Source organism: Alternaria ethzedia, assembly GCF_023757985.1.
Source record: "Alternaria ethzedia strain BMP 0044 chromosome Unknown scaffold_28, whole genome shotgun sequence".
Taxonomy (NCBI): Eukaryota; Fungi; Ascomycota; class Dothideomycetes; order Pleosporales; family Pleosporaceae; genus Alternaria; species Alternaria ethzedia.
Window position 1 is genome coordinate 260,065 of NW_026056221.1, and position 12,550 is coordinate 272,614.

General features: G+C 51.8%; 6 protein-coding genes across 6 annotated transcripts; 5 read left to right on the forward strand and 1 right to left on the reverse strand.

The window, feature by feature from the left end:
- Positions 1–1,108: 1,108 nt before the first annotated feature.
- J4E87_008691 (uncharacterized protein) lies at positions 1,109–2,999 on the forward strand (the record flags this gene model as incomplete). Its single annotated transcript, XM_049380276.1, has 2 exons — positions 1,109–1,757; positions 1,834–2,999. 2 exons carry the CDS (start codon positions 1,109–1,111, stop codon positions 2,997–2,999), a joined length of 1,815 nt encoding a protein of 604 aa, XP_049230018.1.
- A 1,058-nt stretch (positions 3,000–4,057) lies between these two features.
- J4E87_008692 (uncharacterized protein) lies at positions 4,058–4,465 on the forward strand (the record flags this gene model as incomplete). The annotated part of the gene is made up of 2 exons (XM_049380277.1): positions 4,058–4,367; positions 4,425–4,465. 2 exons carry the CDS (start codon positions 4,058–4,060, stop codon positions 4,463–4,465), a joined length of 351 nt encoding a protein of 116 aa, XP_049230019.1.
- A 2,113-nt stretch (positions 4,466–6,578) lies between these two features.
- On the forward strand, positions 6,579–6,947 carry J4E87_008693 (uncharacterized protein; the record flags this gene model as incomplete). Its single annotated transcript, XM_049380278.1, has 2 exons — positions 6,579–6,645; positions 6,694–6,947. 2 exons carry the CDS (start codon positions 6,579–6,581, stop codon positions 6,945–6,947), a joined length of 321 nt encoding a protein of 106 aa, XP_049230020.1.
- Positions 6,948–7,753: 806 nt separating this feature from the next.
- On the forward strand, positions 7,754–8,348 carry J4E87_008694 (uncharacterized protein; the record flags this gene model as incomplete). Its single annotated transcript, XM_049380279.1, has 3 exons — positions 7,754–7,817; positions 7,870–8,085; positions 8,155–8,348. 3 exons carry the CDS (start codon positions 7,754–7,756, stop codon positions 8,346–8,348), a joined length of 474 nt encoding a protein of 157 aa, XP_049230021.1.
- Positions 8,349–8,860: 512 nt separating this feature from the next.
- J4E87_008695 (uncharacterized protein) lies at positions 8,861–10,787 on the forward strand (the record flags this gene model as incomplete). Its single annotated transcript, XM_049380280.1, has 2 exons — positions 8,861–9,345; positions 9,404–10,787. The coding sequence occupies 2 exons, from the start codon at positions 8,861–8,863 to the stop codon at positions 10,785–10,787; spliced, it is 1,869 nt and encodes a 622-aa protein (XP_049230022.1).
- A 495-nt stretch (positions 10,788–11,282) lies between these two features.
- Positions 11,283–11,766, reverse strand: J4E87_008696 (uncharacterized protein; the record flags this gene model as incomplete). The annotated part of the gene is made up of 3 exons (XM_049380281.1): positions 11,283–11,369; positions 11,442–11,554; positions 11,658–11,766. The coding sequence occupies 3 exons, from the start codon at positions 11,764–11,766 to the stop codon at positions 11,283–11,285; spliced, it is 309 nt and encodes a 102-aa protein (XP_049230023.1).
- Between the last annotated feature and the right edge of the window lie 784 nt (positions 11,767–12,550).

Consider the following 12,550-nt stretch of genomic DNA (forward strand, 5'->3'; position numbering starts at 1 on the left):
TAGGTACAAAGGCCTAGCGGATGGGCTGCCCAGTTCACCCTTGAGGTTCTGCAATCGACAGCTGTCCAAAACTTCCCTGTTCCGGATGTGTTCACGTTCTACAGGCAGGGTTAAGTGAAAAGCAGAAGATGCGGGAGAGTGAACAAGAAATCACCGTAATCCACGGGTTTACTAGTTGCGTCTTCGGGCTATCATCTTTACGTATTTGAGACGGTAGATGCTTACATCTCTTCACTACATGTATCTGAAGCGGATTCAGTTTGACGTCATCTGTCAGCTGCAACTCAGCTTGAACTCATTGACTGTGATAAACCCTACCGTCTTCGATGGCTTCCAGGACTTGCCTATCTGGGATGGCGGGCTTGGCGTCTAATAAGGGGCAAGCGCAATATTCCGACCCCACTAGTCAGGCGCCCTCGACAGACCACGCGACACCAGATCACCATCCTCCATCTAAGCCATGACTGCTGCGTAACTTTCCTGCGCATCCATCTCCGCACGAGACCAACTGGCGGTGTTACTTCGACCGTTTCGCCCAGTATCGATCATCTGCTGTTCACGATGCGCGAACGTCTCCGCCCGGACTACCTAGGTACTCTACCTAGCTGCTAAGTTCATTGCAGTCCGAACTAGCTGCATCGTCGTACTCGCGCATCATACTCAAGTTCGTCTCTTTGTTCTCATCGCTTTATCATGGAAACATTATACCTGGAAGAGGTCTGTATCGTTTTAGATGCCTCCATACTGCATTCCAATGGTGCGCGCCGTGGTTCACACAGCTACAAGCAAGCGTCAGTCCTGGCGAGTACCTTTAGAGGATACTTTATGTCAGGTACAAACTAGAACAGTAAGATATGTGGAGTTTCACAGGCAGCTGCGACCATTAGCCTGCCTTGGGTGAGACTTCTTGCCGGCATGAGCCTCAACCGCACCGCGTGACCTCGCACTGTAAGGTACACACGACACATACCCACGAAGACCCCAGCACGAGCTGCAGTCACATCGCCAGTGCAGATGTTCGGCGCTATTCGTCATCCAAACAGATCGTTTATTCCTATCACTATCAGCCACGTCGCATCCGATTCAACAAACTCCACATTCTCTCATTATGGCAAATCCTTTCGGACCTTTCCGGCCCGCGTCACCTGCCGAGGACCTGCCCCCATACTACCAAGACACAGGCAACGACGATATTCGACAATGCTTCCGTAACTTCGATTCGGACCGGAACTTCGACCTATTCGACCGGCAAACAAGAGAGCACAGATGCCGCAATTTCTGTATCGACTTTGGAGAAGATGAAGGTGATGCCTTTTGCGCTTTCGATCTCAACGCCGAAGCGTACAAGAAGTTGCTGCAATCGCCACGACCGACTGAACTACATACGCGATGGATCAACATCTGGAATCCCTCCAATCAGAAAGAGCTGATCAGAACGCTGGCCTCTCACTTCGACTTCACGCCTAGACTGCTGGGCATGATGACGAGCGACCACGTTCCGCCACGTAACAACCCATCCTTGCGCATGAAGAAGAGTTCTTCGACCCTAAGATCAGTGTTCTCCCACAAATCACACACATCGAACATGTCCAATTCGATCAGGGAAAAGGCGAAGCAAGCGAATGAACAAGCTCTGGATTCAGAATCCAGTATCGGTCTCACCGAATTGATGCAATCTACACAGCTGGAGCTGGTCCGAGATTTGGATCACTACCAGCTAGTAGACGATGTATGGCATTGGAGTACCGTCGATCAGGGTCGGAGATGCAAGTTACCCTTTGCTTAACAAGAGACATAAGCCCTATATGAAAACCTCTGCTGACAGTAAAACAGACATGGGCATAGGCTACAACTCGCTACACAACGTCCGCAGCAAAGAAACCAACACCCGCCCTATAATCTCGGATAGAACCCGAGACGTGCCCCACGGCAAACGCGTATGGAACTGGCTTCTCTTATGCGAGGACAAAACCGTCATCTCGATCTCCGAAGACCCATTCCCGTTCGCCAACGGTCCTTTGACCCACGAAGACGTAAAAGTACTCTTCACAACACGTCGGAATACTGTGAACGTCTTCAGACAACTCACGAAAGCGCCGACGCCACTTAGAGAAGCAGCGCTCACTCAACTACCCATCCGCCAACGTCTCGGCAGCAGCGATGAGGAAACAGCCCACCGTCCCACGGATGCTCCAGGCCTATTGTTCTATTACCTCTTTGAAGACTGGGGCGCAACCTTCGATCTCATCTCCCGCCGCGAACACGGCTACGCCGCCGAGCTCGACCGACTCCGACAAGAAATGCTCCAAACAGCCAACCTCACGCACGTCGACCAACTCCACCACATCGGCTGCCAACTGGCCGTTCTAAAGCGCGTCTACCAAAGCTACGAATTAATCATCGAGCGCGTCCTCAAAAAGCAAGAAGCCACCCTCGCGTCACTTAAGAACTCGCACATTCTCTCCGGCAACGCCTCCCTCATCTCCTCCCACCCCGTCATCAACGACTCTCCCGGCCCCCTCGTCCCCGAAGCCGACAGCCTCCTCGGCGTAGCCCTCAGCTCCGCCGCGCGCGTCCGCTTCGAACGCCTCAAAGACCGCATCCAACTCTACGCCCTCTCCGAGATATCCGAATGCCTCGACCAAAAAGAGTCCCTCGTAATGATGAACTTCAACCTCATCGCCATCAAAGAATCCTTCTCGGTCGAGCGCCTCACCTGGGTTACTCTGCTGCTTGCTAAGATTACCATCTTGTTCACGCCTGTGACGCTGATGACGGGGTATTTTAGCATTCAGTTCAAGGGGCTGGAGTTTGAGGTGGGCAGTTATTGGCGGGCGTTTGGGTGGACGTTTGGGTTGAGTGCTGCGTTGCTTGTGTTGTTTAGTTGGGTGAGTGGGACGTTTGAGGGGAAGATTATTACGAGGAGTTGGACGCGGGCGGTTTATGATGTTGCGCATAGGTGGGTTGTTGGGAGGAGGAAGAGGGGGAAGATGCTTTGATGGGAGGTGGGTAGGGGTAGGGTGTTGGAAAGGTGGGTGGTGGATCTATGGGCTGTTAGATCCATGGGATGGGAAGAAAGTGGAGGCTGTTGCGCCAAACAGGTCATGCAATGGAATTCACATGGCTGCTCGTCGTATCTCGCGTCACGAAGCTTCTCTCGATGAACAAACTTACAAGTTTGTCTTTTACGCTCATCCGTTGTCATTCTTTGTGACCAATCTCAGAACATAAGCGATGAATCAATGATGAGCTGTCCTTCTCGCAATACATAAGAAGCCCTTTGCAAAGTAGTCGTCCAACACACACCACACATCTCCGCCACCATGAGCAAAGCCCAGTACACCAAGACCCTATGGCAGAAAGAGATGAAGGACCAGATCCTATGTATGCCCCCTCTAAATAACCCCCCAATCCCGTCTGCCCGTCTGCCCATCTGCTAACTCATCACTGTTATCCAGCCCACGTCCGCGCCGTATTCACCAACCAAGTCCACCCAGACTCCACATTCGACGTTGTGTCAAGCGTGTGCGATTTCAGGAAGGGAAATGCAAGGCGCCGCGACGGCTATATAGCACATGTTATTGTCTACGAACGTCCGCACGAGAAGGAATGGAAGATACTTGCGTCTAGTAAGCCGAAAGCTACTGGCGTGGAGGTCTATGAGAGTCTCCTAGAGGAGTTGCAATTTCATTTGTCGGGGCTGATGGATGAGTTTGGAGAATGACCATGCAGTAGGATGCAACTGATTTGTTGGTTTGAGAAAAGAGTCTACGTCGTCGATGGAGAACTTGGAGGGAGAGGATGCGTAGGGCTTTGCGCTTTGGGTAGGATCTCTTAATGCGGAAAGGGGGAGGTAATGGGTGGTGGATGTTTGGGCTGTTAGATCTAGAGGATGGAAAGAACCCGAGTTCCAGTTTAGAGGTGATTGCTGTTGCTCTTCGTGACCTATCCCATGACACACAAGACTCATTTGTTACAAGCCGTCCCCCCAGCCATAAATAAGAAGCTACCTGGGCATTTTCGAGAACTCCTTTCCACATCACATCTCACAGTAGCAATGGCACCAGCGTCGTACGAAGTCATCATCTGGGAGAACGAGTTGAAGAAGAAAATCATATCTCACGCACGCGCCGTGTTCATTGACCAGGTCCGCCCCGGCATCGTATTCGACGTCGTGACCACTAAGATTGATCTCATTAACGAGGATCAAAGATACAATGGCTATGTCGTACATGTCATCGCGTTGGACGAGTTGTCGCTCACAGACAAATGGCAAATCGTTCTGTGTGCTGACAGGAAGTCGACTGAGAAGGAAGGCTTGGAGGAACTTATGAGGAAACTGCAAACGAGGCTTTCGGATATGATAAGTAAGCTATACTGCGGCCTTTGAAGGGCACTGTGCTGACGTAGCGTGAATCATGTAGTACCTAAGCCGCCTGTGCCGGTGCCGGAGAGGGAGGTGTAGGACATGCGACCGCTATACTGTGTATTGTACTCTCGAACGGCTGCGCAGGTGAACAAGGACGATTGTTTTTCCCACGACCCTCACTTTGAGGTGTTGCGAGACACTAATCGTACATGCTAGAAACGTATATTAATTATCATGGGCCGCTTGCTACATGGCTAAACAGGCACTATTTGCGAACAGTAGCGAATATATCTCGTGCGGTATTCTCCGAACACACTTCATACCACAGCTTCAACTGCTTTACTCACCTGTCTCGACCCTTTCTGGCACATACCACCGTTCCTCCACTGATACACGATCTTATCAACATGTCCATGTCGAAGTACGACACCATCTTGTGGGAGAGAGAAATGAAGAACCAAATCAAATGTACGTACTCCCAGCCCCCAACCCCCAGTCATCCCTTACCCCATATGTCAATGAAAGCTGCTAACGCCATTCCGCCACAAAGCCCACGCCCGCGCCGAATGCACCGTCTACCGCTACGGCTCAGAATACGATGTTATCCACACATATTCCAGAGAGGAAAAAGACAAGGAAAAGCCCTACAGCATTCACCTGATCGTGTACGAGTGGCCGCACAAGAGCAACGAGTGGGAACGAGCTTGTTCTGTCGACGGCAACGTTGATGTTGCGGAGGGATTGAGTCGTCTTTTGGAGTCGCTGAGAGTGGGACTAAAACGGACGATTGATAAGCCGAAGAGTAAGCCAGGGACTTCGGGCAAGAATGATGACGTTGAGAATGCGACAAAGGGCAGCAGGAGGAAAGATTTAGATTCTTATCGCCCAGGGAAGAGACGTCGTACTCGTAGTCGTAGTCGTCGCCGTAGTCGTAGTCGCGATCGTGGTGGTAGTCGTAGTCATGGTCGTGGTCGTGGTCGTAGCCGCAGTCCGGATCGTAGTCGTAGTCACTGATGAATGTCCGTTTTCGCGCCGTGCAATGGATATGTTTTCTAAGATGACCACGGCTTGATGACGGCATTGGAGATGGGCTTTCGAGTGTTTGTTACTGCCGAATGTGGGCTACCTAGGTAGCTGAGTACCCAAGCGCGGACGCGACGGTTAGTCCGAAGTCGCGCTCTGCACAGTAGCTAAATAGGAAACATCTCGCGCATCCTACTATCTTCTACCCCACTTCAGATTGGCTACTATCAGCGATGGCTCATTCTGCGACCGAAAAGGTTAAATCTATGAACCAGTACGAGACCATGATGTGGGAAACGGAGATCAAGGAACAGATCTTGTGTATGCATTCACAATTTACTATTTACGCTGTGTAATTACTAAATCAATACTCAATTTACAGCTCATGCACGCGCTCTCTATGGAGAAAGCCATCCCCAAGGCACCGTCTTCGACGTCGTCCACGCTGTTCCTACTACTACCCCAAATGATTCGACATTGTTGAAGAATATGTCGCGCGACATCCACCTGATCGTCTGGAAATCGCAGGGAGAATATCCCAGTTGTAAGGTTCTTGATTCTATCAAGGACTGCGCTACTGCTGCGGTCGGATTAAACGATTTGTTGACAGCGCTGCAAATGCGCTTGTCACATCACGGCAGTAAGTCACTTTACCAATGATTTCAAGATCCGGAAAAACAACTTACACTTTCCTTCAACAGTTGCGAAGACTCAAGCGTAGAAAGCCGCGCCGGTCAAAATGGAGCGAGAGACGGCGGAGTCGGAGTAACGTCCGGGACTCTGATAACATTAGGCCGTTGGTAGCATTGGCTCTACCAGTACGATGATCTTCGCATCAGGCGTTCTAGAGTGGGGAGATTGGAGTTATCAGGACGGAGATGGGTCATTGTCGTCGTAGAATACTGGGAGCTACGAATTAGGCTTTGCGATTAGTCGACAAGGTCTTCGCGGTACATAGCAGCATGCGATACATGTCATCCAAGTTGTCCTCATCACAAGCCGGAGTAAGTCTGGGTAAAGTTCACTTTCGCGAATGCGGATTTCCCTTAACGGAAAGTGAAGGTGAAGGTGAGATCGAAAATTTTCGTCTCCGCGCACAAACAATTTATAACGCAGCTTTGACCTTTGCCCTTCTGCTTCTTACTCTCTACTTCCACACCCCAAGCACCTATTCGACGACAAAAAGATGGCCTCTATCTACGACAAGCTGGCTCAAGCCAAGTACGAAGAGAAGCTCAAGGCTACCATCCTCGGTGAGTTGATTAGTTCATCATGCTACTCCACGTCTGACATTTCAACAGCCCTCGCGAAAATCGTCTACAGCCAGAATGAACCCGCGGACATAACGTTTGACGTTACGACTGGCTTCGAGCTTGACTCTGACTCTGACGAGAAGACCGACATGCTCGCCTGGGTCGTCTCCTACGCCAAAAAAGATGGCGGCAAACTGGACTGGGAGGCTCTCCTACAGTCGAAGCGATGCTCCAGCATAGAGGATACCTACCAGTCGCTGATTCAAGCCCTACGCGTCAAGATGACTGATTTGGTGGGTTAGTGATTTCGTTCGAAAACCAGATTTGATGTAAGAACACGACTTACTGACTATATACAGCGGTTAGAGACTCGCCTTTTATGGGATTGGCGGATGATTTGTGCACCGACTAGTCAGATCACGGAGGCCGCTGCCACAAGTTGCTACATCGCTTACGAGGACTCACCAAGAGTGCGCCTTCCTATGAGGGTGCACTGCAGGTGAACTGATGAGCATAGCAGGGAAGGCGGGAAATAGCCCATGTCACCCAGTGCGACATCGGTTCCACACCAACACTGCTTGAGCTACTAGATAGTCTCATGCCTATGAAATGAAGGAACCTTGAAATGGTCTTTAACTCTCTAAAGCCTCTCAAATGTGAACATGACCAATCATGGACGGCTACAACCAAGATTATTCAACACAACGACAAGATGGTCACAGCGGAGTAGAGCTGATCATGGGTTTCGAGAGGCTAGAGACAATATACGGGGTATGATAAACGCAGTTCACTTTCGCACCCTTGTTTGTACGTCGACTTCGCTGCTACTCACAGACTCCCATGATGCATATATCGCTCAAATGCCAGCCTCACGATTGTTGGCTACAAAAGGAGGACAAGTGAACACGTGACAGGCTCTACATCGCCGTCCCTTGAACATCCTTCAATATAATGCTAATGTATTGCAGAAAAGATACATGAAATGCCCGTGCTTTGCACAGTATAAAAGAATGCTTCTGCCACACATCTCCACCATTTCTACATTCCACTCCTGCACCACAATACCACCGATCAAACCCAGTGTTAGTTCAGCACACACTTCAACACCATGGCTAGGATGTCCAAGTACGAGACCCTCATGTGGCAGAAAGAAATGAGAAAGCAGATCATCGGTAAGTGCTCTTCGTCCTTGGGGTATCTAACGGTTAACGCTAACTCCTACAGTTCACATCTGCTTCGTGTTCGCGTGCCTCTTCCCACGCGGCGTAGTCTTCAACCTCATCCTCTTCGGACAGCCTGGCGCTTATGGCATCCGTATCAACTGGAAGATGGGATCGGAGAGCACCTGTTGGAGTCTGTTGATGGCAACCGGCCTCAAGCTCACTATCAGCAAGAGCTTGGAGTCTCTTTTGAAGCATCTGCGTAGGCAATCGAAGCAGTGTACGTTCAATACATTGCGATCCAATTCATCTTACTGTGCAACGCTAATCCTTGGGTTCTCATACGCAGATCTCCGGAACGCCGTGTTCACTTCGCCTGACTTCGCTCGCCGTAACTACTTAGCGGCTCATAGCGAAGCTGTCGATGGCTACTTCAATCGCGAGAAGCTGGAGGAGGAGCACAGGAAGTCGCTGGAGGACTCGAAGAAGGCTGAGGAGCGATCCAAGGTTTCGGCGGAATTGATCCACTCAATGTACATGTAGATGTCACGTACCTGACTCTACTGCACGAAGCGACAACGTCGACATAGCCTACTTTTCAATCTTCTTCGAGGGGATCGCTGGCCTGATGAGGATCGCTCGGAGTATGGAACCCGTGTCATTGCTTGCGCTACTAGATAGCCTCCAAGCCATTGAATGAAGCAACGATCTTCAACTCTTCAACTTGTCTCTCGCGTGAATGTCTTGTCGGTATCAACACCAACAAAAGCCCAGGTTTCCGTACTGTTGCGGTCCTTTGTACTCTCATGGCTTCATCTTAGATGCCATACGAAAGAAAAACCAGGTCGAAGACGCGGCTTTCGTGGCGCGCTTCGGTACACCCACTGTGGCGAAGTCCGCAAGAGCCGCGAATACGAGAAGAGAGAGAATACGAGGAAGAGAAGTAACACGAAAACGGCTGTTGATCAAATCTTAACAAAACATAAATATGGTATCATCCTAGGCAATTCCGTCTTTCTCATTCATCCTTCGTTCACTTCCTTCCAATACTCGTCATGTTGCGTTACCTCACCCTCGCATCACCCGCTCTCGCAAGCGCAGCCGCAACACCACCCGCACCATTCTGTCGCACAACCCCCTCCGACGCATCATGGCCCACACCCGCAGAATGGTCCTCCCTAAACACCACAATCAGCGGCTCCCTAATCCGCACCGTACCCGTCGCAGCATCCTGCTGGCCATCCACCAACAACACCTTCACCTCCCCTCTATCCTGCCAAGAAGTCAACGACAACTGGTCGAACGGGACCTGGCATTCGCAACAGCCTGAATCAATCGACTACCAGCTCTATGCGAATAACTCTTGTTTGCCAGATGAAGTAGGGAGTTGGTCGGAGAAACAGGGGTGTAGTATTGGGGGTTTGCCGCAGTATATTGTTAATGCGACGGAGGAGGTTGATGTGGCGATTGCGATGAAGTGGGCTGCGGAGAGGAATGTGAGGATTGTGGTTAAGGGGACGGGTCATGATCTCAACGGCCGGTGAGTCCTCAGTTTTCAAAGATGACTTAGGGATGGAAAGCTGACATTACCTCCATAGATCAAGCGGCGCTTTCTCCCTCTCAATCTGGACGCGCAACTTCCGCCACCTAACTCGCGACAAAGCCTGGCGAATCGCCAACAGCTCTTCGCCCGCAGAAGACGTCTTCATCGTCGGCAGCGGCCAACAGTGGGGTAACGTCCTCTCCTTCGCGACGAGTCAAGGCCGGGTTGTGACGACAGGGCAGGACCCCAGTGTGGGTTTGGGAGGCTATATCCAAGGCGGTGGTCATGGCCCGTTGGCTTCCACTTACGGTCTGGCATCGAGCCAGGTCCTCCAAATGACCGTCGTAACAACAACCGGACATGTGCTTGTCGCCAATGAAGTTCAGAACCAAGATCTCTTCTGGGCACTGCGTGGCGGTGGTGCAGGACAATATGGTGTGGTCACCGAGTATGTGATCAAGCACTACCCAGCTCCGCGTAACGTCGTCATGGCAAGTGTCCAGATCAAGCCGAAAGGTAGCTCGAACGCCAGTATGGAAGCGTCGTGGTCGGCAGTAGCCAGTTGGCTCAGTGCGCTACCCGACCTCATGGACGCTGGACTTGCAGGCGCTGCAACGGTAGCAGTGGGGAGTACGGCACCGAAGTTCTTCCCTGATATCGACGTTTCGAACGGCCCGTTCACTGGTATCGGTCTCAACCAAGTCTTCTGGGCTTTCAACACCACGCCCGCTGCTGTCGAAGCGCTTGTGCAACCCATCTTGACAAACCTCCTCCTTCAGTCCAGCACCAATACAAGCACCACCGGCAACGACAGCTCTCTCGTCTCGACTTCAATGTCGACATCAACCCACGCCACCTACCCCTCCTTCTTCACCACCATATCCGGCGACAACGTCGCCGGCGGCGAATCCCTCACCTCATCCCGTCTCCTCGGCCGCGCCGAACTCGTCTCCACCCCGCACTCGCAAGTCATCTCATATCTGAAAACCGCAATGGCAAGTCAAAACACCACAAACCCAGGAAACTACGCCACCATCGGCCTCTCAGGCGGTCCCGGCGTGCACTCCACCCCCTCCAAACACTGGGGCGCCTTACACCCCAGCTGGCGCACCGCGTACCTTCATTTCATCGCCACGGGCGCTACTATTGATTCGCGTGCCGCGGGGAGTGCGAAGCGCGCACTGGAGATAGGATCGGCGTGGCATGCGGTTGTCAAAGAGCCGATGTGGGAGGAGTGGGCGCCGGGGTCGGGGGCGTATATGAATGAGGCGAATCCGTATGTTGAGGGTTTCCAGAAAGTGTTTTATGGGGATGGGTATGAGAGGTTAGTGGAGGTGAAGAGGAAGTATGATCCGAGTGGGAGTTTGTTTGTGTTGGCGGGGGTGGGGACGGAGGGGTGGGAGTATGATCTTGATAGTGGGAGGTTGTGTAGGGTTTAGAGGGGGGGGTGGTATGGTGGATGGCGGGGTGGGGTGAAGTTGGTAGATTGGATGCGCTCTGGATGCGATGTAGAATAGATAGTGCACTTTGGTTTCTTGATGGCCAGTGACAATATAGCAGGTACATGTGGCACCGTTGACAGTATCCGGCTTTCATTTGTTGTGTTACGCGTCTGAAGCAAGACGGTGGGTCGTACTTGGCATTACAGTGGGGCGTATCGCTACAAGGCGGTCTGTGACAGGAGGTCAGCTATTGTGGAAGAAAGCAATATGGTTTGGAGAAGGCGCGATCCTCAGAGAGATGAAGAATTTCGTGAAATGTGACTGAATTAATTGTGTCAATTGGGTACTGCAGATAGCTCATCATCCTATGATCCCATTTTCCCTACCGCCGCTCCCGTCCTAGTATGAGCCAATTCGATATGGCGCCCGGCGTCCTTTTAGAACCCGGAAGAGAGTCTCGTATATCGATCTCGTGTGTCGTACGTGATTCGTTTACTGGCCGACCTTCTTGGTCTCCTCCTGCAGCTCCTTGATTTGCTGCTTGGTGTCCTTGCCAGTCTCGGAACGATCCGCCTTGACCTATACTCTCCGTTAGCCAATGCCCTCATAACGATGTTCTTCCATCTTCCTGATAAGGTAGATCCAACTTACAGCGCTCTCGCTGTCACTGGCAAGCTGCTCCTCCCAGTGTTGCTTGCCGTCCTTTTTCTTGTTGAGCTGCTCCTGCTTCTTCTTCTCGACCTCCTCGGCGCGGTTCTCAGAGTCTGTTCGCTTATGTCAGCTCGGTTCCTTCCCGTTGTAAGATATTGGCACGCATGCAATGCTGTGATTGTTGGCGCTAAGCCGAGGTTGGCGGTGCGGACGTACGGAGAGCCGACTCCTTGCCAGCGGTGCGGGCTATTGACTGGGAGAAAGCGGCACGCTGAGCAAAGGCAAAGGGAGCGCGACGAGTCGCGAAGGCACGGATGGCGGACATGGCTGGTTTCGGGGGTGTTTATGTGGAGGGAAGTTTGCGGGGTTTCGGCGGTATAGCTCGGGGCTTCTAGCTTTGGGTATGTTTCGGTGTGTTTGTGTAGCTTGACAGGAGGAGAGAAGGTCAATTGAGTCGATGGAGTATCTCAGTAGTATGGAAAGAGCTTGCAAACTTGGCAGATGGACGCTTCAGAAGGAAAGGTTGGTATGCTGGAGAAAACACACGTTCCTCGGTTAGTGGACGTGACTAGCTCCAGCACACGACGTCATACTTTCCCCGGCCGGCAATCACCATTACGAACATTGGCCGATTCCTGTCAGCCACTCGACGGAGCCTCATTAGTCATGCCTTTGCGACAACTAACTCAGGTCTAGATCTGCAGAGGCTCTTGTCGATATGCAGGCCGCCCAATTCCAGCATAACGTACCAGTAGCCATCTGGAGCTTGTAGTGTCAGCTGCTCAAATGCCACCTGGCACAAAACAAAGCATCGGTTACGCATCAGCTCTTGCTCCTGGCCATGGCGTCGCGGGCCCCGGCCTCTGCCTGTTTGTCTTGTCACTCGTGCCTGGGTATGCCAACGCGACGATGGAGATGCACAGACCAAGACACGCGAATGCAATGGACCCACTTACACGTCGCAATTGCCATGATGAACGTCGACTCCGATTGCGATGTCGAACCCAGGCCTAGCGAGATGCCATAGGCAATCACAGTTTTAATGAGACTTGCAGCTACTCCTTGCTGTCCGGCAAGAACCGCATTGGATAATACCAGAGTCGCGGCTG